Source organism: Microcebus murinus, chromosome 4, assembly GCF_040939455.1.
Source record: "Microcebus murinus isolate Inina chromosome 4, M.murinus_Inina_mat1.0, whole genome shotgun sequence".
Lineage (NCBI taxonomy): Eukaryota > Metazoa > Chordata > Mammalia > Primates > Cheirogaleidae > Microcebus > Microcebus murinus.
The window spans coordinates 112922681-112950579 of record NC_134107.1 but is presented as its reverse complement, the minus strand read 5'-3'; the positions used below and the strand labels follow the sequence as shown (position 1 = coordinate 112950579).

At 57.2% G+C, this 27899-nt stretch overlaps 1 protein-coding gene across 2 annotated transcripts in view; it reads right to left on the bottom strand.

Annotated features, from left to right (window-relative positions):
- KIRREL3 (kirre like nephrin family adhesion molecule 3) overlaps positions 1 to 27899 on the bottom strand; it is a 582189-nt gene that overhangs the window by 43278 nt on the left and 511012 nt on the right. For both annotated transcript variants that reach the window (XM_012772310.3, XM_012772311.3), the window contains exon 5: positions 3538 to 3695. In XM_012772310.3, the coding sequence (XP_012627764.1) occupies positions 3538 to 3695 (158 nt within the window). The remainder of the gene's footprint in view (positions 1 to 3537; positions 3696 to 27899) is intronic.

The window sequence follows — 27899 nt, the reverse complement described above, 5'->3', positions numbered from 1 at the left end:
GGGGCAAAGGGCTACAAGACAGACACGGACATGAAAGTAACCCTCCCCCCGGCCTGGCCCTACCTGGGAAGTAGTGGGTGGGGCAGGAAACTGGCTTCCAGGAGTGATGGGTGGGCCTAGTCCATACCCTCTTCCCTCCTCGTCCCTAACCTCTCCTTCCTTCCCTGGTGTGTGGACTTGTGGGCCTTCCAGATGAATGCCATGTGGCCCCATTCTGGTGCCAGGCCGAGAGACACAAGAGTAACAAAGGAGGAGCCCACTGTCCCCAGATGGCCCAGGCTGGGTGTGGGGAAGAGGCGTGGAGAGAAGCCCAGCAGTGCAGCCCACCCAGCACCCAGGTTTAGCTGCAGCATCTCCAGCCTGCGCTGGCAGAGGCCGGAGTGGGGAAGGGCCTAGGTCCTCCGGGAGGGGCGTTTCCCCTGCTGGACACAGGGTGGAGTAGTGCGAGAAGGGCCGACTAGTAACATGGAGACTGAGACCAGTGCCCTTTTTACATGAAATAGCAGAGTGACCTCTGGGGCGGGGGATGGGGCTCCCTCTGCGGGAAGGGAGTCAACGGTAATAGCAGCTAATCCCATGATTGGTTCCTCACAAGGTAGCTTCAATGCATAATTCCTTCTAAGTCACACACTTAACAGGTGCCTAGGATTAGTATCATCCCATTTTGCAACTGGGGAAACTAAGGCAGAGAAACTGTGTCACCGTAGTGTGCTGGCTTGAACGCAGGTCACATGTGGGGCCACGTGGCCTGCCCTGGTGTGACACTGATGCTTGCGTCTAGCAGGTGCACACGTCAGGTGACGACGCAGCAGGGGCAGCCAGCGCTCCCAACCGCAGTGCTCACGGCAGCTCACTTCGCCAGACCTGCTTCTCCCTCCATCCTCACAAGCAGCCTAAAAAAGTATGGTTGCTGTTGTTCCCCTTGGGCAGATGAGGGCACGGAGGGCCCCGCAAGGTTAAGATCAGGTCCCAGCTGGAAGGTGGCGGACGCTGGATTCAATTCAGGCCACCCAGGTGTGGAGCCCACAGGCGTGACCACCCACGTGGCAGGAGAGGACACGGGGGCTTCAGACCCCAGCACCAGGGCTGCCTGCAGGGCCTTTTCTGAGCCCCAGGGGCTGCTCGGTTGCCTGTGCCCTTGTGTGTGCCCTCCCCATGCCCTTCCCCACGCACACGCGGGCGTGGGCCGTGATCATGGTCCTTTCATGCCTGGGAAGCAGGGGCCTGAGCTGGGCCCCCAGGGGGAGGGGAATGGTGGCTCTGAAGCCCCTACAGCCTGCCCCACTGGAGCCCCTGGATTGCCCACCCTTCTCAGCACGCTCTGAGGCTGCAGATCTGTAGCTTGTCAGAGCTGAAGGCACCTCTCCAAAGTGTCTGATCCAACGCCTGCATTTTGCAGATGAGGAAACTGAGGCCCAGGAAGTGAGTTGTCTGTGGTTACACAGAGTGGGATCTGGAGCCCAGACCCCGCGGCCTGGGGCTGCCTTCCCTGTGCAGCACTGGAGCCCGGGCCGGCAACACTGGGCCAGCCTCTCAGAGACTACGGGGCAGACGATGACTGGTAAGCTCGAGGTGTCCCTGGACAGGTCCAGCAGGGTGACCTGACCTCTCTCTTCACCGGGTGGGTGTGTCCTCCGTGGGACATAAGCCCTGGCAGGGCCAGGCTGGCCCAACCTCAGGGAGGGACTGGACAGGCACCCAGGCTGGAAGGAAGACCCCTTTCTTTCCTTCTCATCCTGCTCTGGGTGATCCATTCCCTGTGCCATATTTTTGTGTTTCATAACACGACAGGGAGGCTTCAGCCCAGGACGTGTGCGGGGACTCGTCCCCCGAGAGGGAGCCTTCCCCCCACGGACTTGTGCCTGAGGGAGGGCGTTTGCCCTGGGTTTCGGCGTCAGGCCCTGGGCTGACCCTTTGGCAGGATGCTCTGTTTGGGCAGGGTGGGCTTGCCTCACGTCCTGTACCAACGGCAAGGGCCTGCTGACCTTTCCAAAGCCCAGAAAGTGGTGCCGGGTGGGCTGGGCCTGGGAAGCAGGCCGCGCACCTCCGTCCTGTGAGGCTGAGGAGGGCCTCAGAGCTGAGGAAAGCTGGGGTCGGGGCGAAGAACCCCAAACCCCTGTCCTGGCCTCACACAGCCTCTCAGCGGTGCCCTCTGGGCTGTCGGCTCTGGCCGCCTGCACGAGGCTGCGTGGGAGGAGCCAGGGAGGGCAAGGCCTGGGCCTGGGCGAGCTCGGCCCACTAAGGACTGCGCTGCAGGCCGCGGTCTTCTGTCTGCAGACAGAAGAGCTTGGCCAGCTGTCCTGCAAGGTCCTGCTCATCTTAAAGGCTCTGCGGTATGTAAACCCCATCTGGGACTCTATGCACAATCTCCTGGAGTAGATTTTGGTGTGGGCTGTTTCAAAATGCGCTCAGGGTTTTGTTTTTATTCAGGTATGGTGAGGCTGACAGGTGAGGAGCAACTGCCATAGGGAAGAATTTGCTGCTCACAGTTCCCAAAAGGCGGGGACATGCCACGTCACATAGGGCCACACGAGGATGACACCCGGAGGAGCCTGATAAAAGGAGGCTGTGGGGGCTTGGATGTGTTGGTCTGCATATCAGCAGCATGCTTGCAGGCAAGGTGTTTGCTGTCTCTAGGAATTAGCTAGCTCTGGTCCCTCCCTGGGTCTACAAGTCCTCAAGATGTTAAAGCATCGTAAAATACAGAAAATAAAAAAACATGATTAATATTGGGGCCAGTCCAGGGCACTTCCAGGAAGAGAAAAGCACTGCTGTTGGTAGGCACAGCAGGGACAGGGCCGGGTACGGGATTCTGGGCTGGATTTCAGCCCTCCCTGGCCTCTGAGCCAGGCACCTTGGACAGCATAGAACAAACAGCCTTCCCTGGTAGTCCTTACAGGGTGCTGCATTTAGCGAATATTAATAAAAATAAAGTAGGGCCAGTTCAACTTGAATTTCAGATAAACAATGAATAAGTTTTTAGTATAAGTATGGCCCAAAAGTATGTCCCATGCAATATTTGGAGCATATTTATACTAATAGGTAATTATATTTACTGTTTTTCTGAAATTCAAACTTAACTAGGCATCTGAGCCCACTTGGACTACTATAACAAAATACCATAAATTGGGTGGCTTAGAAACCACAGAAATTTATTTCTCAACATGCTGGAGGCTGAGAAGTACAAGATCAAGGCAGATTTGGTGTCTGGTGAAGACCCGGCACCTGGCACACTGTGTCCTCACCCGTGGAAAGGTCTCTCTCGGCCTCTTCCATAAGGGGACTGCTCCCATCCAAGAGGACTCCACCCCTGTGACTTTGTAGGGTAGGGTTCCACCTTAGGGATTTTGGAGGACACAAACATTCCAACCTTGGGGAGAACTGGGCAGAGAGGCAGAAAAGGTCAAAGGGTGGACACACAGAGGAGGAGGACAGCTGCAGCATGTGGGAGAGGGAGAAGATGCAGAGAAGCAAAGTGACAGACACAGGCAGAGGCAAGGAGTGCTGGCTTCCTCCCCGCCGGCTGGCAGGCCTCACCTTGGAGTAGGTGGCTCCATTGATGACTTCTCCCTTTCGCAGCCAGATGATGGAGGCCGCAGGCTTGGCGTTGTCTGCATGGCAGGTGAGGTTGAGGGGGTCCCCTGCCCGCAGGCTGATCACTGGCCCCCCCAGGATGATGGGGTCATCGGGCGGCACTGCAAGACAGGAGCAGAGAGGTCAGGCAGAGGCCCCACCCGGCTCCCAGGCAGGGATGGTGGGCTGGGCTGGGAAGACGACAAACAGTGATTATCATACTTCACTAAAATGAGTAATCCCTAGTATTGGAACAAACAGTGACAGCCCAGCAGCAGCGATCCCTGACGTGGGCACCGCCTGCTTCCTGTGGAGGAAGGTCCTGTTCACAACCGAGTTCCTGCTCGGTGGGCACAAGGGCCGGGCTGGCGTCACCGGCCTCTGAGCTCGGCGCTCAGATAGACAGTGCCCGTGCTTTCTCTTAAACTTCTCTTCTTTAAACAAAGCACTGTCACATCTGTTGTCTGGTATAATCCTCGCAGCAATCTTTCAGAGCAAACATTATTATTATTATCCCAATTGCACAGATCTGGAAACTGAGGCCCAGCAGGATTAAGTGACTTGCTCAAGGTCACGTGGAGAACGAGTGGCAGAGCCTGGCCCCTGACTGGAGTGCCAGGCCAGCCCCTCCCAGGCAGGGGCAGGTGACGGGGTGGCTGTTTATGGTGGAGACTGCACTTCAGAGGGCTGTGCACCCCCGGCATTTCCGGAGCCCTCCAGCGCCTCATCCCGGAGTCAGGCAAGGCTTCCCGCCCGTCTCACGCTGTGCTGTGTGGTGTGGTGTGGTCGGCGGCTGGAGGCAAGGGGTGTCCACAGTGGGGCGTGGCCACCACAGTGCCCAGCCCTGTGCCTGCTGGAAGCTCCACAGATGTCTGCTGGCTCCAATGGAGCCACCCTTTTGATCCCCAAAGTGACCATGGGCTGTAGGACTGGCAGTTAGGATGGTGGCAGTCACTGTTTGGGGACGATGCCCAGAGAGGTGGAGTGACTTGTCTAGGGACACACAGCCTCTGCTGGTGCTCATGCTCTTAGACACGGCGAGGGCTCAGGCCTCTGCTGCTCCTTGGGCAAGCCACAGAAGGGGCAGGGCTCCCTGGAGACCACCTGCTTCTCTTTCCCTGGGGGGCTGTGTCACCCAGCTCTGAAGGCTGAGAGGGGCTCTGGCCCGGGACACACCGGAAGCCTGAGCTATGTATGTGCTCAGCAAACGGTGGAGGGACAGCTGGGTGCCTGGGGCCTGGGGACCTGGCAAAGCATCTTCTTTGCTTGCTTGCCAGAGGAAGCAGAGCTTTCCACCCAGGCCCTGGGCTCAGGCTTCTGTGCTCAAGGCTCGTGGACTGCGGAAGCTCAGAGCTAGAGATTCGGCTCCGGTGGTCCTGACAGAGCAAACTCTGCCTTCCAAGCTCAGCCCGCAGGGCGGCTCCCCGACCTGCCTGGTTTCTCTCCGCATCCCAGGGAACCTCCCCATCAGCCCCTCTCCCAGTCCATTCGGGCTTCTCCGCCAGCTCCAGGAGGGCAGGAGCGCCCCCCGGGGCCAGGGAAGTACCGAGGTAGCCAACCTTCAGACTAGTGGTCCTGTGCCCCCCTCCCACCCAGGGCTTGCGGGAAGCTGTCACTGACCCCAGCGGCAGCAGTCCTGGACTCTCCCAGAGTCCGGGCCCAGGGAGAGGCGGCCTCGTGCAGCCCTGCCTGGCCGTCTGCTCTCCACCCAGGGCTTGGCAGGGTGCCCTGGCACTGCCAGGCTGGAGGAAGCAGTGTGTATGGGCTGGACAATGAAGACGGCCCCTTCCCACACCCTGTCATTAGTGCCCTTTGGCCCCTTGGTGTGGCATGGCTGGATCGCACAGAGGGGCTACGAGGGCCAGCTGGGCTGCAGGCAGTTTTATGCCCCGCAGTGGCGGGGCCTTCCTGGGCTGGGAGAGAGGAGGACAGCTTCACCCTGCGGAAGGCAGGAGCCCCTTCCTTCTGTGGGGCAGCTTCGCCCAGCTGGATGCCCAGGACGGAGGTGTTCCGGCTCCTGAGCTTGTGCGGGCCCGGGGAGACTGAATGCCTGGCCCGTCCTGCCTCAGCCTCCCCTGTGATGGGCCGTGTGGCGTGGGACCTTGGCAAGTCCCTAGAGCAGAGGACGCAGAAGGAAGATGGCCACTTCTGTGTTCGTCCCCTCAGGATGAAGTGTGGAAGCACACAGGGTCTGGAAAGTCCCCAGTGCTGGCACTGTGGACTCTGAGACAGGGTCCCAACCTCGACTGTGCATCAGACTCTTCCGTGGAGGTTTTCAAAGTCCTGTGGCCAGGCCGCACCCGACCAACTAAATTTCACTGTCTGGAGGTGGGCCCAGGCGCGGGGCCTTTTAACGCTCTCCAGGGGTCCCAATGCATGGCTGAGTTTGAGAACCAGCTGACTCTGGGCTCTTTGCGCAGGTGTGCCCAGATCGCGGTGCAGAGGCTGGGAAGGCCTTTCCGAAAATCAATACCATGAGGCCCAGCCCTTCCTTCCTGTTCCTCCTGTGTGTGCTGTGTTTGTGGCACGTGGACTTGGAGAGCGGGCAGATGTGGGAGGAGGGAGTGGGAATGGTGTGGGTGGGGCTGGGCTTGGGGGTGAGCAGGGGGAGATGGGGGAGATGGGGGCCCAAGGCTGAATAGCAATCTAGTGCTGGGTGGCTGTGGCCAGCAGGAAGGGGCTGTTCCCGCCCCTGCAGCCTGGGCTGGGTGGTGGAGATGCATTATTCACACGCCCGCAGGACTGGGTATTCTCCCAAAAGCCACAGAGTTTGTTCTCCTAATTTTTAATCACAAAGAAGGCGGAAGCATTAGCCTCTTTGTGATTAATCTGGAGATAAAAATAGTTGAGTGCTTTGGTGTTGTGCTTGCTGTCAGTCAGGGAAAGGCTGCCTTAGCAGCTGGGGGACCGAGGCCTGGGAGGCCTGCGAGGCCTGCGTGGACCCGCAGACCGGGCTGCGGGAGGCGGCGGGACTCTAGCGCCCAGCTGGCTCCGTGGGAGCGGACGGCGAATGGGAAGTGTCATTCGCGTTGGGACTCCACAGTCGCAGCGACTGTTGGCTCTTTACAGTCTATTCTCACCAGCCAGATCTGGGCAGGCAGCTGGGGCTCCTTCCTGGCCTGCCCTGCCTGGCACAGCCCTGCAGACTGTCCGCACCGGGCTGGGCAACGTGGGGCACCGCCCTTTCTCTGTGTGCAGGGGAGATCCGAGGACTTTCCCCAGCTCTGTGCCCAGGGCAAGGGGGTCTCGTGTGGAGAGGTGGGGCCGGAGACGTCACGCAGTTCAGTCCTGCATTGACAGAGAAGGAAACTGAGGCCAGAAAAGGAAACTGAGGCCAGAGAGCTCGAGAGGCTGACCCAGAGTTCCCAGTGAGTGAGGGCAAAGAAGGATGAGAGTGGGCTTGAGAAGTGTGTCTTGGCTCCAGCTGGGAGGTAGAACTCCCAGCTCTACCTCACCCTGTTTCTCCTCACCCTGCACCGAAAGGTGCAGACCCACCATGCAAGCCTGCAGCTGTCTCTAAGAAGTGCTCCCACGCAGGCCGTGGACGTCTGGGCTAGGACATATGGCTACGGGCGACCACCTGACTGTCCTTCCCACAAGACATCAGCTGGAGGGTCGCCTGGCACTGGGGTCCTAGGGCTTCTGTCCACTGTGGAGTTGCTTGTCCCCTCTCTGCCCTGTGCCCAGACATTCTACAGCATCGAGCTCGTTTGACTGGCTGGTCATGGCCTGCCAGGAGGGCCAGCCGCACCCAAGCAGACTGGGAAAACTCTCCTGGCCAGACAGGGCAGCAGGCGGGGGCTTCCCCCAGAGTCCACCTGGGTACCCCAGTGGGCCCCCAGCCAGGCCGCCAGCGATTGCTCCGATGCTCTGTCAGCCCGGATGGTCTCCTGGGTGGGTGACGGCCCGGCTGCCGTTGTGGGGGAGCGGGGCTGCCCTCCTGCCCCAGACAGCACAGCGAGCGCTCGCGGACGCGCAGCCCTGGAGAGCAGGACTGCATCCCCTTCGTTCACCAGTGCAGCCGCGTCCCCTGTGTCCCCGCCCTGCCTCCAGTCGCAGAAAGGCTCACTGGACGGCGAGAGGGCCTTGGTCCCTCCGCGGCTCCCGTGCCCTCCTGCAGCAGGCAGGAGGAAGGAGCACGCTGCTCAGGCACGCCGCTCGCAGGCGAGGCTCTCCTTTCAGAACTGGGCCCTTTGCACATGCCATTTCTTCAGCTCAGAGCGCGGCATCTGCTCACCTTCTTCTCCTGGGCCACTCTCCCCCTTTGAGACTTAGCTAACTGTCCTTCCAGAATCTTCCGGTTGGGCCAGCTACACAGACTTCTGTCTATGACCCCGTAGCATCCTGGACATCCTCCTGCCTCAGTATCTAACTTCCTATGGAAGTGTCTGTGCGTTTGTCTGTTTCCTGAGTGGCGACTTCTTTTGTCCTGAGCCGTCAGAGTGCCTGCCGCACAGCGCACAGTGTGTGCTGAGCTGAACTTGGCTTGAGTCCATCCTGGGGTGGGGAACCTATGGCATTGGGGCTACATGTGACCTTCTTGATCCATGAGTATGGCCTTTTGACTGAATGAATCCAAATCTTACGGAATAAATCCTTTCAGTTCCGTTGGGCCCTTTGGATTCCACTGAGGAGCTGCACTTGGGGATCTGGAGGCCACACGTGTGTGAAAAACACTGTTCCAAGAGCCTCTTGTTTTATCCTCAATATCCTTTGAAGCGGGAACTATTAGGATCTCCATTTTCTAAGTTAGGAAACAGGCCGAGAGAGGGCAAATTACTAGGCTAAGATAACACAGCTGCAGTGGTGGAGCTGGAAGTGAGACTCAGGTTTGTCTGAGCCTATAATATGGTCCACCAGGGTCAGAGCAGCTCACAGACCACCCCGAGGCCCTTCCAGCCCTCCCGCCCTCGCCCTGATTCTGCAGTTCTGAGAGGCAGCCAGGCTGTGCAGGGCATTCACACCCAGCGGACACTCTCCTTCCTGCCGCCCCACCCTGAACTTCAGAGGGCTCCAGTCCTGACTTGCAGCTGGTGCTGTGGCGCTGGAACGTGGATGAGTGTGTTGCCTGGCCCTCCCTGGCCCACGCCTGTGGCCTGCCCTATTCTCCTTCCCGCCCTTGCCCCGGGCGCCAGCCTCCTCACTGGCATCGATGTGCCACCTAATGGCCAAAGTGCAGAACTGCAGAACGGAGACACAGGAGTGGGTGACCCGGTTTTCATGGTCTGCTTCCCAGCGCTGGCTGCACATTCACGCGGAAAATCTGTGTTGAGTGCCTACTGTGTGCCAAGCCCTGCCCCAAGCACTGGGATGCAAAGCTCCTGCCTAGTGGAGTTTACATTCTAGTGGGAGAGACAGATAATAAATGAATAAACAAATATTATACATAATATAATACTGGGTGTTGATAAGTACTAAGAAGAAAATAAAACCAGTGGGGAGTAGATAATCCTAAATTGGCCTCCAGGACCCTCTCCTGGTCTTTTCCCTTCCTCTCTGCCTGTCACTTTTTGTCTTCTTCCCACCCCTTAAATGTTGGTTAGCCTTGCTGGGAATGTCTCATCCTACACACTACCCATGGAAAAGCTTGACTTGCATGTGAACTCAGCATCTTTTTTTTTGTTTTTTGAGACAGAGTCTTGCTCTGTCACCACGGCTCAAGTGCAGTGATGTCATCATAGCTCACAGCAACCTCAGACTCCTGGGCTCAAGTCATCCTCCTGCCTCAGCCTCTTAGTAGCTGGGACTACAGGTGAGCACCACCACCCAGACTAATTTTTCTGTTTTTAGTAGAGACAGGGTCTTGCTATTGCTCACTGTTCTTGAACTTCTGAGCTTAATAGATCCTCCTGCCTCGGCCTGCCAGAGTGCTGGGATTACAGGTGTGAGCCACCGCGCCTGGCCTCAACATCTTTATGGCTGACAAGTCCCAAGCAAGCATCTCAGGCTCAGACTTCACTCGAGCCCTGGGGCCATGATCCGACTGCCCACAGGACTTCACAGCTCAGCATGTTAGACACCAAACTCACCACCTCTCCTGCTGCACCTGCCTCTCCCCACATTCCCTGCTTTGGGGAATGGCCCTACCATTCAATTACCAGGCCAGAGGTCTGAAGTCTTTCTGGATTCCACTCTCCTTCCTCCTGCATTGCTGACCAGCCTCAGAAGTATCTCTGGGATTTGTCTCTTTCCAGTCCCACCTGTCTTCCTGGCTCAGGTGCTCATCATTTCTTGCTTGGATTCTAACAGCTCATCCCCCAGCGCCCCGCAGTCCTCCACACCGTTCCAGAGAGACGGTTACAAAAAGTCCGATCATTCGCCCTCCATTCAATCACGCACACACCCGCCATGCACTGAACAGCCAGCATTCCTTTGTTTAAAATCCTTCAAAGGCTCCTCACTGCCATCTGAATATGCTGAACTTCTTGGCTCCCATCAACTTCTTCAGCCTCATTTTTCACCACTTCCTTCCTCGAATTCTTTTTGTGGATAAGAATCACTTGCAATTGTTGGAATAAGTCACTCTTCCCCACTTGCCCTTCTTTCGCTTGGCTAACCTGAAGTTCAGGCAACTTGGGTTCAAATCCTGAGTCCTGCGTTTGCTAGCCTGTGGACACAGGCAAATTGCTTAGCCTCTCTGTGCCTCAGTTTCCTCACTGTAAAATAGGGAATGAAGTAACAAACCAGATTCACTGTGCAGTTGTCAGGACCAAGGGGAGGCAATGTGGGACAATGAGGGTCTGAGGTGGTATGGACATGGTGTGTTTGTTACTGTGTCTCTAAGCTGACTGGGCTCACTGCCTTGAAAGATGATGGATGGGCAGGTGGCTGAGGCTTGGAAGTCTGGTGCTCTGTCTCCGTGGGAAAGTGGAGGTCTGTCTCCTCCTGTCCCTCCAGCAGCTGGGTGCAGGTCCTTCGCTCCCAGCTTGGCTTGGCTCCCCTCTCCCTGGCGTCCCAGCACTGTGTGCCCACGAGAGGGAGGCCGCTGCCAGCTCAGGGCTGCAGGCACGTGTAGGCCCCGCGTGGCACAGGCACGGGCGGGCCGTCTTAGCTGAGCTCAGGGCTGCAGGCACGTGTAGGCCCCGCGTGGCACAGGCACGGGCGGGCCGTCTTAGCTGAGCTCAGCCCAGCTCGCTGACACACAGCTTTAGGGAAGCTTATCATCCGGTGTCGGGCTCTGAACGCGGCACGATAGAACACAGCATGCCAAAATATGGCACCTTGGAAATTAAAACAGTAGAAACAAAAAGGTCACCCTCTGACCTTGCTGGGAGAGAGCTGGCCATAAAGGAATTCTCTGATCTATCTCCACTGAAAGTAGGTCACAAAACCCTCATTCCAGAGGGTCCTGCTCGACACCCACAGGGAAGAAATGCCACACAGGAACTCCAAGAAGAATCTCATGAGACAGGCCTTGCTAAGTTCTCCTAGTTTATTACCATGAGGTCATACCTACTTTTTGTCCAGTCAAACTTCTATACAACTGGACAACTGTGCTGGGAGCCTCCTTGTCTTACCTGGAATCCCCACCTCTCTTCAGTTAGCCCAAGGGCTACTCAGCCTTGTTAACTCTTGGTCATTCTTCAAGACTCAGGTTACTGCCACCTCCTCCAGAGGGTCTTTTCTCTGTCTGGGCCCCTGCCTCTCCCAGCTCCAGCCTCTGCACTGCCCACCTCCCTGGGTACATGTGCGTGGTGCTGTCACCATCTGCTGGCCCCATGCTGTGAGCTCCTGAGGGCTGGTCCTTGTCAGGCTCAGTACCTGGCTCATAGTGAGCACTTGGTAAATACTTGTTGCTGGTGTCTTGTCCGATCCCACTAGATTAGAACTAAGCCCTACTCCACCCTGCCCTTGCTTATCCCTCTTATGGTGGTCCTCGCCACATCTACATTACATTGACATGTGCACCTGCTGCCAGGGCAGGAGTCTCTGTGTCTGTCTCCGTTCCTCCCACCACCATTAGTTTGGATGCTGTCACATGCAAACATCAATAATGACATGAATAATAGCCAACAGTGACATGTGGCTTACATACAGTACAGCAAGAACTCTATGGCTACTCTGCAAGTATCAACCCAGTCTCAAAACAACACTGTATAAGAGAGATACAATTATGATGCATATTTTAGATGTGAGGAAACTGAGCACAAAGTAGTTAGGTTACTTGCCCAACATCACATAGCTGGTAAGTAGCAGAGTTGGGTACATACAGGGTTGCCAGATTTAGCAAATGAAAGTATAAGATGCCCCATAAATGTGAATTTCATATAAATAACACTTTTTCAGTGTATGTTTACCTAAAATTCACTTCTAATGGGAACATCCTGCATTTTACCTGGCCATCCTGTAGGTGTGTTAATTGCACATATGAATTAATATAGGTATCCCTTCCCCTCTTCAGACCCTCCCGCATCTATCGAGGTCTACATAAAGAAGATTTGGGGCAGGATGCAAATGGGATATTTTAAGGATGTGGTATCCCATATATTCTGCAGCACAATCGCACAGACATGTCTCCTGGGAGGTTGGGGTGGAGGCAAGGCACAGGTTTGGGATGATGGCACATGCTTGCAGGAAGGCAGGCTGGAGGCGGAGTTTCAGCTCCACCGCTAACCTGTGGGGAGGGAGGGGACCCTGGATCAGCTGACCTCAGAGGGTCCCTGCAAAGGTTCAGGACGCTGGGAGGCTCATTGTTCACCTGGAGTGCACATTGCTGAGGGGCAAGAAGGGAAGCCCTGGGTCAGAGCACCTTGCTGCACTCCCGGCTCCAGCACTCACCGGCTGGGGCGATGGGTGAATTACTGAATTATTGAATTCTCTGTGCTGGATAATATCCATGTCAGAGACATCGTAGTGTGTATTCCACAGGGCTGTTGCGCTAATGAAATGAGTTAATGCAAGAGTTATAAAAGTGCCTTGTCCCAGAGGTGGCACCATAGAGAGAACTCAGCACATTTCAGCTCTCAGTATGATCACTGGTCGTCTAGTAAGTCACTCCACGTGGAAACAGATTCACACATTGCGTGTGAAGTAGGCTCGTCTCAGCCTCTTGTTCTGTGCCTTCCTTGTCTCGCGCCGGCCTTGGTCCCTGGACGGCGTGGTCAGTACCTTGCCTCGGGCACATACAAAGCCCCTCAGACCCAAAGGCGCATGGCGCGCAGGACCGCAGGACGGGCTGGGGCGGCGGGACGGCGAGGGGACATGCTCTCAGGGACAGAGTCACACAGCAAGTTAGGAAGGCGAGCATTCTGCTGATTTTCAGTTAAACCCTGAAAGAGGGCTGAGCCGTCTCCTGGGGAGGAGCCGTGGGAGGAGACGCATCGCAGGGTGTGTGGGCGCAGGGAGGGGGCGGGTGGTGCGGGCCAAAGCCATCAACACGCAGACAGAGCCGCCTGTTTGTGGCCGCCCCGCGTGGATGCCAGCGTGGGAGGGCTTGGGGTCACCAGCAGGTGACGTGGGGAGGCATGGGGCGGGGAGTGCGTGGGACCAGCAAGTAGGGCTGGGACGGGCATTAAGGAAGAGCTGCAGGGTGACTGGTGGGCACCAGGGCCATCTGGGAGGTGGCTTCCCACTGTCCCCCAGTCCCGCTGAGCAAGGGGCGTGCCCCTTTGTCCGGCCCAGCTCCTTCGCTGACGGCGCAGGGCACAGCGAGTAACCTGCCCACAGCCCTCACGGCAGCTCTTGGCCCTCTCCAGCCGGCTTCGGCCTCAGCCTGGCGGGGTTCGTCTCCTAACACGGCTGGGTCTGGGGAGAAGCCGTAGGGCAGCTGCCGTGTACTTAAGCCTCACAGCAACCACCTGCGGCGGGCCCCTGTGAGGTCCTCGCGTTACGGATGGGCAAACTGAGGCACGGCCTGGCCAATCCACGTGGGGCAAGCCACACAGCTGGCCCCGTCCTGACTGCGGTGCTGGGGCGCACGCGGGCAGGAGCTGCTCTGTGCACGCTGCTCGCTCTAGCAGCTTCCAGGCAGCCGCCGACCCAGCAAAAGGCTGGGTGGGGACGCAGAGTGTCCCATCCGTCCCATGAATAGAAAGCAGAACTGATTCTGTTGGTTTTGCTACGGGCTCCCCATTGGGCAAATCCACCTCCTCAAGGAGCTCTGGCTTTCGGTAAGGAGGAAAAGGAGGCCCGGGGGAATTTTCCCCACCAACAGCCTCGAGCCCCAGAAACCGAGGGGCATGGGAAAAGGGTAGTCACTTGTCTGAAGGGCTTGAAAAAGTAAGCATAAGGAATTCTAATAATTGTCTTTTAAAATGACAGATACGGAACTCTGCTTTTTGCATGATAGGAACGTACTTTTGTTCCAGGTCATTGTTGGTTCCAGGACAGCAGTGAGGACAGGTGGAGGGGGTGGAGAAGTGACTCGAGGGAAGGGCACAAGTAGAGAAGGGCAGAAGACGCAGGGAGGAGACAGGCGTGAGCAGAGCAATACACCTGCCCTAAGACCCGGCGGCAGCGCAGGGAGAGAGCCAGCAGCAGCTTTCTCTAGGCCTCTCACCACAAAAATTCATTTCAGGGAATCCCAGAAAACCACTCAAACGTACCCTTCAACTTTATGCAAATTTACCAGATCTCCTGTTTGCCAAATCCTAAGAGAAAAAAAGTCAAATTCTTTTTCTGACCTGGTTTATCTTCGAAAAAGTACAAGCCTCTAAATATGAAAAAGGGCAACATTTTAAGTTTGTTATAAGAAAGTGCTTTAATTCTCATCTATTACTAGTTGGGACTTGCGGATATTTTTGAAATTTCCCAAGTTCCTCATTTGTCGCACGGAGAGACGCCTTTCTCCCCGACGCTGGCAGGCGCTGCGCCTCGCTCACCCAGAGAGGCTCCCCACACGGCGGGCACTCCTCCCTGCCTGCTCGGGCGCCGCCCAGGCAGACGCAAAAAGGCGTTGCCGCTTTGCCACTCCAGCGTGTCACTGGAGATGCCAGGTCGGGCGGCCTGCAGCGTGTCCGGGGGGCTGCACACCGCCCACCAGGCAGAGCACTGCAGAAGGCTGGCCAGGGTTCTCGGGACCAAGGCCCCGAGCGCAGTGGCAGCAGCCTGGACAGAGGTGCCGTCTGAACCGCCCGTGGCTTCAGCAGATCCCACAGGCAGCTGCGAGGCTGCACTGGCTCATAGCCTTGTCCTGTGCGGGGCAGGAGGGCCTGGCCTTTATACCACGTGGGGACAGTCACTGGAGTGTGCTCCCCCAGCACAGGACTCAGCAGGCCACTGGCCACACCCCACGCAAGTCCTTCTGTCCTGCCCCGGGAGGGGCAGAGGGAGGCCTGGCTGCACGGCTCAGCGGCAGGGTGCTCCAGGAGGCAGGCGGGCGGCCCCTTCTCCCAGGTGCTGCCTTTCTCTCCGTCAGCACTGAGTGGGGTGAGAGGTGGTTTTGGCACCGGGATGCTCTGTTATCAGAGTGAGCCCCTTATGAGAAGAGCTCAGATCCCAGGCCTCCTACGTGCCTCTGAGCACTATTCCCGGGGGCGGGAAGGACTCCGATCTGACTCTGGCCCCCTACAGCTAGTGTGTGAAGGTGTGGCCAGGCTGGGCCGGGGCTGTGCCAGCCCTGGCATCTCCAGCCCCAGGGGGTGGTGTCAGGCGGGGTGGCGCAAGGGTGCTGCCTCTGCTCTCGGGGTGATCTTGAACATGTTTCTCAATCTTTCTGAGCCTCAGTTCCCTCATCTGTGAAGTGGAGCTAGTGCGTTCCTGGCATGGCAGCGCCAGGATGCAGCAGGTGCTGGAGGCAGCCAGCGGGCGCCGGGCCTGCAGCTGTTGGAGACCCACCTCCTCAGGCTGGGCGGTTCCGCGGGCGAGGAAGCCCAGGTCAAACACAAACGTGCAGTGGGAGGGAGCAGCACGGGAGGAGCCAGGGCGTCTCACAGGCACCTGCGGCCATGGAGGGCTGTGGCGTGTGCTCTGTGAGCTGCGTCCCGCAGGAAGGGCTTGCCAGACACCCTTTCTCCTCTGGCTCACCCTGCTCCCCACAGGCAGTGCCCCCGAAGTGACAGTGAGATCACGTTGCCCTCTGTTTACGGTGCCCAAGGCTCCGCGGCCCAGGCCCGGCCCACCTCGCAGCCTCGCCCCACTGTCCTGGCCACAGGGCTCCTCACCCACGCTCTGGTTCTGGCTTCCTGGAACGCCCTTCCTTCCCTTTTCTGACTTGTGGACACCCGTGTGATCTTCAGGCTTTGCTCAAATGCCCCTCACGTCTGCTGGACTGTGATTAAGCACTGGAGGTCAGGGACCCGTCTGGTCCACGCGTGTGCCCCACTGTCCAGCCTGGTGCCTCGGCCGTGGGCGGGGCTGGGTGGGAACCCCCGCTTTGCCTGCAGAGCTGCTGCCTTGGAACCGCTGTTGGCTGGCCACGAGCCTGGCTCGGTGTGAGCTTCTGCACCAGGGGAGCCGCCCAGTCATGTTCCTCCTGGCCTGTCCTGGCCCGGCCTGCACAGAGCAGGCGCTCACCAGATGAGGGACGACCAACGATTGAAGGGTAAGAAGGATGCCTGCGTGGAGGGGGAGTTAGGTGGAAAATCAAAGCTTCCAGAAGGGGTACTATGGAAGGGCAGATCCAGAACACAGTGAGAAGTATTGAGCACCTACCATGCTCCAGAAGGTCCCCTTGGGCCACACTGGCACTCCATGTGGGTTCCCGGGCTAATTTTGGGAGATGCTGGGATTTGTGGTCCACAAGAACATTGCCGGTTCCGAGACAGCTGCAGGCGTTTTCAACATTGTGAGTTCGGACCCAGCATGGCTGTGTCCTCTGGCTCTCTGAGACCCTGGACAAGTCCCTTACTCTCGGCACTCCCCACTGTCAACTTGCACCACCCCTTTCTCAGCGGGCTGTCAGCTGTGCCTAGTGACTGTGGGACCCTTAATCACCGCTGTTCTCTTGCCGTCTCCCTCTAAGATTGTCTTTCCCTTTGACTAGCAACTGACCTGCCATGGAAAGTGCTGTGTGCGCAGCCAACGCTCTACAAGAAGAGACAGGACGGCGTGGAGGCGCTGGGTGCATGGGGGTCAGTCCCAGGCAGAGCGCATGGGCTCAGCCCAGATCTCTGCGCAGGAGTCGGGGAGCACACCCAGATATACTGGGCAAAATGGAAACGCGTCTCTTGGGAACAGCACGTGAGCTGCTTGAAGGAGTCGATGGGCTGAGGTGTGCAGTGTCGGTTTGAGGTGCCAAGTGTGGGATGTGTCTCAACGCCACAGCCAGCTCCCGTGATGGGCATCACTGTTTGTGGCCAGGGGATGGATAATCAATACCTGGTATATAATTGAAAATATTATTTGCATTTGACTTTGGAATGCATTCTGTGTGTGTGTGTGTGTGTGTGTGTGTGTGTGTATGTGTGTGCGTGTGCTTGCATGTGCATGGGGGGAGGCCAGGTGGTGTCATCTCCGAGTATGTTTAGATGCCCATCAGTGTTACTTTGCACTCACTGGACGCTCACGGGGAGAGGTGAGCAGATTTCTCTGCACGAAGCATTCTCTAGGCCAGCCTTGTCTATGAGGTAGGTTGTTGCCCATGGACCGTCCACCCATGGACTGCACTCCACAGGTGCTCTGAGTCCCTGGGGCCAGGACACTGCCCCAGGGAACATGCCATTGGGCCAGGGATGCAGGGTTTTGTTTGCAGTCAGACCTGGGAGTGAGTTCCGGCCTTCCCAGCTGCTGGCAGTGGGGCCGTGGACAGGCTAAGCAGCCCTTGGAGCCTGTGTCTTCTCCGCAGCCCAGGGAGACCAGCTTTGAGGCATCAGTGGGGTGTTCCGTGGGTTGGCGGTCGTAAATGCTTGTTCTCTTTCCTCTCTCTCCTCCTGCCTCATCTCCTGAGAATGGTTCTGCCTCCCACATGTCCTGCCAGGTGGGCTGGGGCTCCCTCAGGCCGAGCGAGCCAGCAGTCGCAGGGGTGGGACAGGAAGACACCACTGCTTTCCCCAGAGCCAGGCGGGGCGCGGGCGCTCCATGCTGGGAGGCTTGCAGCCACTGCTGGGGGGGTGGGCTGGTGTCCCCCGCAGACTGGGGTGGGGCTCTGTCTGGATTTGGGGTCCATCCCACTGTGCAAAGTCGTCCTGGTGGAGAGGAGGGAGGGCTCCCGCTGCCCTGCACCTGCAGTCCCGGAGACGGGACCCGTGGCCGCTGCGTGGCGATGGGCCGGCGGTGAGCCCCTCGAGGTGCGGGCGTATGGGGGCGGAGGCTGCCAGTGGCTCCCGTGGCTGGTGCGGCGTGCGGATGGGGCGCTTCTCAGCCGGCCGTGCTCTGAGGTTGAGCAAGCCCTGTCTCCCTGTGGGGCAGCTGAGAACCGCCACGGCCACTGGGCCCTGGCGAGAGCCCGGGCGGCCCTGCTCCCCCGGCCCTGTCCTTGGACTCGTGTGCGGCCTGCCCCTCGTCCAGGGCTGCAGCAAGCAAGGGGGCTGTGTCAGGAGCACCTGCCACGCCTGTCCCCAGAGAGAGGGTCCGGGTGTTCCAGCCTGGGCCCAGAGAAGTTGAGGGACGCGTCCACAGCAACACAGCAAGTTACCGTCTGTCTGGGTTTCCCACAGCACAGATCTGGAGTATTGGATGGGTGATTTCAGAGTCCAGACTTTTATTTTCTTACTTGCCTTCAATAAGCCAAATGGCCCCCACCTTGCTTGCCTCAGTTTCCTCAGGGTTTATGAAATGGACAAAGGGATAACTCGCAGAGGTACATCCAGGAACAGAGAGGATGGTCTATATATAGTCTCTTCACTGAACGGGGAAGATGGACTCAAGCTGCAGCATGAGGGAGTGAGGTTAGACATCCGGAAGAACTGTTGTTGGGGACACAGCAGGGGAGAGTGGTTGGGCCTCTCTTTCATCAGAGCCTGATTTTTTCCTGTCATGGATGAGTTGGTTGTGACAAGGTGACATGACTCTAAGGCAGGGGGATGGGCTCCTCAAAGCCCCTCTCAGCTCACGCCCACTTAGCCTTGCTCGTTAGTTTTCCTAGAGTCCCTTCCCCGCTTCCAGCCAGCCGTGTCTGTCCAGTTCTCCGAGGGCTTCCATTTGCAGAAGAGGAAGGGAGAAGCGTGCAGAGGCCGAGGGGGGGCGGGAAGACATCGCTGGCGTGGGAAGGGAGGACAGGAGGACGAGGCTGTGAGCTGCCCACGTGGGGCAGCAAGCCTCTGCTCAGCTGCGGAGGCAGCAGCCCTGGGTGTTGTTGTCGCTTCCTAGCAAACTTGGATAGATCGGCTCTGAAAGGGCCTTCCTTCCGTGCAGTTCGTGCCTCAGTGGCTGTTAGCGGTGGAATATCAAGGCGCTGAGGGGCTCTGAGCTGGGCTGTGCAGGGAGCCCCAGCTCTTGCCCCTCTTGGATGCTCCGGGAAGTGATGAGGGGCCGACTAGACAGGGACCTCCCAGGACAGCGAGGCTGGCCTCCCAGAAAAGACGGGTTAGGGAAGGAGGGTGGAGGAATTAAGTGCGACATGCGTAGGACTTCCTGACACTGGACTGAGAGACCAGAGAGACTGTGGAGTGGCCTTGGGTGGTGGCCAGGGAGCTGGGGCGGGCATTTGCACTGTATGCTGCAGGGAACTTCCCGCAGGCAGTTGCTCACTACAGTCCAGTGAGGTGGGCGGGTGACAGCCCACCTGCACATAATGGCCTCCCAGGGCAGGTCTCCGCCCTCCTGGACTCAGGAGGAAAGGCTCACCCGGCAGACATTGCACAGTGGGACGCTGAGCTGCAACCTGGACTTCGGGTCCAGAGCGGCTTCCCTCCAGCCCCTCACCCCACGCCAGCCTGCATCTTTCACTTGCTGTCCCCAGCTGGCCCCACTGGACAAACACATGGTGGCCAGGCAGTCGCTGGCCCAGAGCTGGCTCATCCAGCGCTCCTTCCCTCCAGGGGTCCGGGTCCTGGAGCCCTTTCCTGGTTCAGGCCGGGGCAGGCGGTCCAACACCTCCTCTTTGACTCAAGGCCAAAATTAGGAGGTGAGTGAGGCACTTGTCTGGGGCACAAAATTTAAGGGCATGCCAAAAACCTCAGTAATGGAGATAAATAATACTTCAATGCAAAAAAATCTTAAAAAATAAAAACTAATGCAAAAATGTCCATGATGAACAAAATATCATAATTTTACATAAAGATAATGGTGAAGTTGCAGTTAATTGAAAATTATTTAAGTTGGTCACTTGATCAAAAGAAATGATTGCCCATGGCGATTTTCTCATTTGAAAATGTCATCAGCTAAGAAGCAGACAATTGCTATTATTGGTGAGTGAGCTTCCATTAAAGCAGCAAAGTAAAATTAAATACATTCTGCTTTTGCTGTAAATAAAACATTTAAGTTTAAGATAATGTTGTGGGTTTTAATACACCTACTTTTAAATGTTCCAATATTTTTTCAACCACTTTAATGTTCTGGAAAAGAAATTAGCCATTAAAATAACATAAAAATATATATAGGGCCACACATTTTCCTCTTGCCCCAGGCTCTCTTTGGTGGCTCGGCTCTGCTTTGTTACTGATCCCATTGACTTTTTGCATTCATTAGGATTTTTAAAAATATTGCATTAAAATATTATTTTTCTAGATTATTGAGTTTTTTGGACCCTTTAAACTTTTGGCTGAGGAGGGTGCCTCACCCTAAACTTAGCTCTACTCTGTACCAGGAAGGGAAGCTGCCCCTTTTCCTGTCCTTGCTGGGGTAATATGCAAGAGAACTCCTCAGGCCCTTGGACCCACCTGGGGCATGTTCTGGCCAAGAACTGTCCTGGTGAGGCAAGCACTAGGGGGGCCATGCTGCCAGGGAAGACTGACAGCTCCCGAGGCCCTGCAGACAGAGACGGGCAGCCGCACCAAGCTCATCCATCAAGGCCCTGGTGGGCCTTCATCAGGCTGGGAGGGCTCCCAGGCCTTGGAGATAGGGGGAGGCAGGGAGAGGCTCCTGCAGGCTCTGGCCTGGTGCATAGAGAGGAGTGAGATTTAGCCAGGGTGTCCAGGTTGTGCACTGATCAATTCTAGGGGGCACCTCGCACTTAGCTGGTCCCTCTTAGCCCCTGTCCTCCAGACAGGCCCCAGGCCCTGCTACTCAGACCTGGGTGGGCTGGGATGGGGGCTGAGAGCAACTGCAGGAAGAGAGGGGAACACATGGGAGCAGATGGAGAAGGACAGCTTAGGACAGGGCCTGCAAACTTGATTTTCTTTGCCTTCCAGAAACTTGCAATGGCTTCCCCGTCAGCCACGCAGGCCTCCTTGCCTTGGCTGGAGAACATTAAGAGCATGTCTGCCTCAGGGCCTTTGCACTTGCCGCAGCTGCTGTCTGGGATGCTTCCTCCAAATGTTTGCTTGGTTCACTGCCACATGTTCTTTAGGTCTTTGGTTTTATGTTACTTGCTCAAAGAGGCCTTCTTTGGTTATCCATATAGAATAGCCCCTTGGCACCCCCCCCCCCCACATCCTTGCCCTGCTTTGTTTTGCTTTATGGCACTCATGACAGTATATAGTTGTTGGTTTGCTGTCTGTCTCCTTCCACTGGTAGAAGCTCCATGAAAACAGTGGCATTTTGTTTTGTTCACACTGTGTCTTTAGTGCCAAGAACAGTGACGGCACACAGTAGGTGTTTCCTGTGAATGCGTAGCCACCACTGGCTGCATGATGGAGGATAAAGCCCTTCCCTGCTTGGCCTCAGTCCCCCCTCTGCATGTGGTGCATGGACTTACGTCCCATCAGGGGCCTCTGGGTCTTGTGCCGTGGCTGAAGGCCATCTGCACCCCAGGGCCTCCCCTTCACATGGAGTTAGCGCCTTCACTGCTCTGAGAGCTTTCACATGCAGGAGCCTGTTCATCTTCTTGGCAGCCCCTGCAGGGAGGCAGGCAGGGTCTCAGAGGCTCACAGTGGTAACGTGAGATGCCCGTGGTCACCTGTGAGTTAGGGCCAGAGCCTGGTCAGCTCCCCCTCGTTCCAGTCCGCAGGATGGCCCTGTGGCCGCAATGATGTGTGCTATATTGGGGCCTGTGCCCAGGTTGGCCCCTGGAGCCGGCTGAGCAAACCCCTAGTCTCTCTGGTCTGGTCACAGTTCCCGCTATGGGTCACTGCTCAGTCACTACTCTCGCTGATTTTCTGATGAAGCGTGTTTATAATACAGGACTTCATACAAGTTCTATTGGAGAGCTCAAGGTCTCCCATTCATCCCTAACATCCTCTTTGGGTCATGGAGATGGGCAGGGACACCTGTTCCTACTTTAAAGTTAGTAAAATAGCGACTCAGAAAGGCACAATGATTTGCCTAAGGTCTCACGTTAAGTCAGTGTGCTGGTAAACCTGCTCTACAAACTCAACACAACTCAGCTCAGCTCAACTCAACTCAACTCAACTCAGCTCAACTCAACTCAACTCAGCTCAGCTCAACTCAACTCAACTCAACTCAACTCAACTCAACTCAACTCAACTCAACACAGCTCAACTCAGCTCAGCTCAACTCAACTCAACTCAACTCAACTCAACTCAACACAGCTCAACTCAGCTCAACTCAACTCAACTCAACTCAACTCAACACAGCTCAACTCAGCTCAACTCAACTCAACTCAACTCAACTCAACTCAACTCAACTCAACTCAACTCAACACAGCTCAACTCAGCTCAACTCAACTCAGCTCAACTCAACTCAACTCAACTCAACTCAACTCAAGACAATATGCAAGGTCCGGATTTATGGTGTTTGCCAGTTTCTGTGGTAGAAATTCTCCTATTACGGCCCATGTTAAGCCACCAGCTGCTGTCGGGGGGATGCCACCAACGTGTTGTCACTGCGTGCAGGCTGGGAAGAGGGATGCACCATCAGCTGTCACAGGCCAGTACAAGCTGCCTCTGGCACTCTACTGTGCCAAGTGACAGCCTCTAATATCTCTCCAGAACTGTAGTTTATAAAGCATTTTCACATTCAGCATTCATGTGATTTTCATAACAATACCTCTAGATAGGCAGCTATTATCATACTTATTTTTCAGATGAGAAAACTGAGACTTGGAAAGCTTGATTTGTTCAAGGCAGGAAGGGAGGGCGCAGTGCTGGCAACACGGGGCAGGGAAGGAGTGACGGGAGCCCTGCCTGGTTCAGCCTTCCCACCTCACTCCTGTGATGCCCTTGTCTTCTCCTCATCGGGGCAGACCTTGGGCTCCAGAACGCTTGGGCGGTTGCAGCTGAACGTGAAGCTCCCCTAGCTTGCAGGTGACCTTGCTGGCCATTAGTTCAACGCACTCACTGAATATACTCTCCACGGGGTCTGGGCTAGGCGCTGGAGACACGGACAGCAAGGAGACGGGGTTCCTAAGCAAGGGGACACAGTCCAGGTTGGGGGAGACCCACAGAGCACAGTGCTGAGTGGTCAGTGCTGTCGGCGGAGCCAGGGAAGGCTGAGGCGGAAGGGCCCCGCCCGGTGCGAGCAGGTGTGGGGGTGTGTGAGCTGGAGCCACGCGTGTGCAGACGCTTGCGAGAACGAGTGACGCCAGAGCACACAGTGGCAAGGGCTGGCGCTGGAGGGGTGGGTGAGTCTAGGGCAGGCACTGTCCCTGCCCCACTGTCCCACTGTCCCCTCCTCTCTAGCTCCACATCCTGCTGATCCCTGATTCTAAGTGTGCTCAGTCGCTGTGCTGTGCGGTGAGGCAGAGGCCAGCCTGGCCAGCCAAGGCCACACTTGGCCTCAGCAGCTGGGCGTGCTTGCCAGGCTTAAGTCCCTGGCTCCCCAGAGCCCAGTGGAGCAGGATGGGCGTCTGCTGCCTTGCCTTGTTCCCCAGCCCCCGGCTCCCAGCGTGGAGCCACTCCATGCAGGGTGGGCTGAGGTGTGGGGGTGGCCAGATGCCTGTGCCTGGATTCTGGCCATAGGCGCCATGGCTGGTGAGAGCCACCGAGGCAGGCCATGCCAGGGAGAGAAGATGCGGAGTGGCAGGGCCCCCACCCTCGGGCTGCTCACAAAGGGGTAGACGGCTGAGGCCAGACCCACCTTGCTCGTGGGGCCCACGGCTTCTCTGAAGGGCCATCTTACATGTGTGGAGGGAGATAAAGCACACACGGCCCAGGTGCTCCAGAGGGCGACTGGGCACTTCTGTGGCATTTGCCAGTGGGGACTGCACGTGCATTTTGCAGCCCTGAGAAGCCATGTAAGAAGTCCAGCTACCCTGAAGTCGCCACGCTGGAGAGACCCACAGAGATGGCCGGAGATGGCCCAGGAGCCCCACTTCAGAGTCAGCTCTGCCAGCACCCCAGCCCCAGCCGGCTGTGTCTGCCAGTCCTGGTGCCAGGCATGTGAGCAAGGGAGGCTTTGCGTGACCCAGCCCCTCCTATGTCCCATGGCAGAGACACCTGAGCCAGAACAGTCCAGCTGCGCTGGGTTCAGCCTCTTGGCCTGTAGAAAGTGTAATAGTTGATAAATGATTCCTGCTCCTTTAAGCCACTGGGTTTGGGGTAAATTGCTATGCAGCAATAGACAACAGATTGTACAGAAATGGCATCAGTTCTCAAAGGTACCTGTGCTCCGAACACTGCGAGGCACTGTGCTGTTTGCAAGATGCTTTCCTATATGTGTTCATTTCTCCCTTTACCATAACTTGCATGCTGTTAAGGCAGGTGTTCTTAATTTTTATTTTGTAGATGAAGAAACTGAGGGTCAGAGAGGCCAAGTGATTTGGACCAGGGCAACAGCTGACAAGTGGAAAGGCCAGGACCAGGGCCCAGGAGTTCTGATGCTAAGTGCAGTGCCTTACCTGCCACACCTCGGCTGCCAGCCCTCCCGACTCACCTCCCGCCAGAGAAGCAAGTCTTTGGCCAAGTTCAGAGTGAGGGGTTAGAGAGATGGAGGCAGAGGAAGGGAAACCCACCCAGAGTCCTGGGAGGCGGGGCGGGGCATTCCTGGAGAATGCAGAGGGCCCTGCTGGTGGGGAACCAAGCAACAGAGGGAGGAGGCCCATGCTTGGAGCCGGCAACGGTGAGGAAGTGCGCTCCCGGACTCCCCAGACTGTCCTTCCTGAGAGTGGGGCCGAGCACGTGGCCGGAGCAGCCGTGCAGCCCCCACCCCACGCGGCACGGGGCTCCGCACGGGCATGCGTGGGAGGCCTGTTTGGCTGTGCGTGCCTGGGTGGGAGAGCGGCTCCCTTTTCGCCAAATGACAATGTTTTCTGTGTGCCTAGCGCCTCTGCTCCGGTCACCAGCTTATCAGGAGTCCCAGGTCGGCCCTTCTGGCAGTTTGGGTGGTTCCAACAAACAGCTCGGGTCTCCAGCCCACAGGGACCGCTGGGCGGGCAGTGGCCACGCCGCACTCTTCCTGGAGCTGCTGGCGCTCGCCTCTGCCCTTCTGCACCAGCTCGGCTCTCCAGGGCGTCTGTCCTCATGGGGGCCTTCCTGCAGGAAGGTGCCCAGAGGGGAGAGCTGACTGCGTGGCACTTTGTCCTGCTCCGGGCGGGCCGCAGGGAGCAGCCCCGGGTTTATTCGCCAGAGGCGGAGATGCGGGAGCACCGGGGAGGGAGAGGCCCCGCTTGGTCCTGGGTGGGAGCCCCTGCTGTTCCTCCTTGCATCGCCAAGCACTTCCTCTGTGCCACGCCTGGGGCTGATCCCAGAGAGTCCAGGCCGCCTAAGCCGTGGCCTCTGACCCCAGAGAGCCCGCGGGCCCTGCTGTGGATACTCAGCTGCTTCCCAGCACTCCCAGAGCCCCCACCAACAGCCGGTCAGTGCCTGGCTCTGAGGAAAGTCTCCTCCTCATTTGGCAGACAAGGAAGCTGAGGCTCAGAGAGTGTGAGCAACTTGCCCAAAGTCACACAGCTAGTAAGTCTGCTTACAGTCCACTGCAACACAGTCAGGCTGGGGCAGGGTTGGGGCAGCCGTCAAACCCCCAAAGCCCGGGGAGGGTAAAAGAAGGGAGCACTAAGGAGAGTTCAGCTTCTTCCCCCAAAATGTCATCAGCTGAGACAAAAAGGGAGAAAAAGGCCCATTTCCTCTCTCCAAGTTTCCCCGCGTTAATTTCCATCTCATTTGCTCACAGCATGCACGGTCTGCAGCATCCTCCCTTTAAGAAGCCAGGCGCGCCCCGCCCCCGCCCCCGGGTCCCCACCAGCCAGCTGATCCGGAGACTGTAGCAGGCAGCGCCCTGTCCTGTGTGTCAGGTAAGGGGCACCGAGAGATAATCGTAATCAGATCTAAGTAGTAATTACAACAGATCCCGACTAGAAATTGTTTTCAGTTACACATTCCCAGAGAGCCGCCAGAGTCCCCAGGCTGCGCGGAGCTCCAGACACCAGCGGCATGGCCTTGAAGGAAGGGGCTGGCGACCTCCCGCCCAGGCACTCTCATGCCCCGACTTTCTGGTGAGCAGAGGAGCCTCCGTGATGACAGGGTTGGGGCATCCGAGGGGTGGCCCGCACGGCGGGACTGGCCTGGTGTCCAGGCGTCCCGGCTTCCAGGAGGAACACTTTTCCTGACATGCACGTAAGGTCGGGGTCTCTCCTCCCACGTGGCCCTCCACCACGTGGGCCCTCTGCTAACGCCAGCTCTCAGTGGCTCGGGACCTTGAGGCATGGAAACTTCTGGATCATTAAAGAAACTGCACGTTGCGGAGGCAGCATGGGATATTTGCAGCCAGAATCGTTGCTGAGTAGATGGGTCAGAGGCATCACGTAGGGGTGTCCAGAATCGTTGCTGAGTAGATGGGTCAGAGGCATCACGTAGGGGTGTCCAGAATCGTTGCTGAGTAGATGGGTCAGAGGCATCACGTAGGGGTGTCCAGAATCATTGCTGAGTAGATGGGTCAGAGGCATCACGTAGGGGTGTCCAGAATCATTGCTGAGTAGATGGGTCAGAGGCATCACGTAGGGGTGTCCAGAATCATTGCTGAGTAGATGGGTCAGAGGCATCACGTAGGGGTGTCCAGAATCGTTGCTGAGTAGATGGGTCAGAGGCATCACGTAGGGGTGTCCAGAATCGTTGCTGAGTAGATGGGTCAGAGGCATCACGTAGGGGTGTCCAGAATCGTTGCTGAGTAGATGGGTCAGAGGCATCACGTAGGGGTGTCCAGAATCGTTGCTGAGTAGATGGGTCAGAGGCATCACGTAGGGGTGTCCAGAATCGTTGCTGAGTAGATGGGTCAGAGGCATCACGTAGGGGTGTCCAGAATCGTTGCTGAGTAGATGGGTCAGAGGCATCACGTAGGGGTGTCCAGAATCGTTGCTGAGTAGATGGGTCAGAGGCATCACGTAGGGGTGTCCAGAATCGTTGCTGAGTAGATGGGTCAGAGGCATCACGTAGGGGTGTCCTGGAGAACAGAAACTGAGGGCTGGCTCTCCACCTCCACTCTGGCGCCCTGCCCCAGGCCTTCCCCGTTCCTTTTATCTCTGGCAACTTCTACAGACTCCGGGCTGTCCCACTTTCTGTCAGCCAGGACCTGACTACCCAACACTTCCCTGCCTTGGGATCCTCCTCCTAGGACCGTCAGATCAGTGATGAACTCCCTCAAACACCCATGATGGCTCCCCACTGCCCACAGCGAAGTGCGGACGCTTCGGCGCAGCTCAGCGCCCCTTCCTTTGAACCCCGCCTGCCACTGCGCAGTCGGCCCTCCGCCCTCGAGCCCCACACTCTGCACATCCCAAACACCGGCCTCCATGCAGGGGTGGCGGCCCGCGCCGCTCCGTGCCTTCCCCATGTGGCTGTGCCTGCGTGTCCGCCCCAGCTGCTCATGCTACTGAAAGGCTTCTGCTTCCGGATTTCCTCAGCCGAAACGAACATTCCTCCGTCTTTTGCTCACGTGCTCAAGCACTTCTTTCATTCTGCCTCTCGTGACAGGAGGTGGCTGTGTGTCTTCTCCCTTCTCTGTCTGTGAGGTGCTTGAGGCCACAGAGGTGTCTTACTGTTCCCGCATCTCCCTATGGGATCCGATACGACGCTTCTACACATCTTAGGGATTTTACAAAGGTTTGGAGAATGAATGAGTGAATGGATTAATGGAAAGCTTCTACCCACTGCCTGCGCTGTGACCTCAGTATAACCACTGTGAGAGGCTGATCTCTCTTGCCCCAGGTCCAAGCCCTCAAATCTGTCCCTGTCCCTGGCTGCTGTTGGGTTGCTGGAGCACGGAGTGTGATTAGATGGAATTCGGCCAGAGGATCCAGGAATGCCTGACTCCTGCTGAAGGAGCCCCCAAAGCCGCTCAACAGTGAGGCCACTGCAGCCTAGGAGCAGTATTTTTAGTCTTACTTGATTTAAACGAATTCAAAGTTAAATAGCTCCTGTGGCTGTTGGCTTCAGTGCAGTTCATCGGGGAGTCCTTGGAGGCCCCATCACGTAGGGCAGCCGGGGCGCCAGGACCCAAAGCCTTTGTGGTGTCAAATG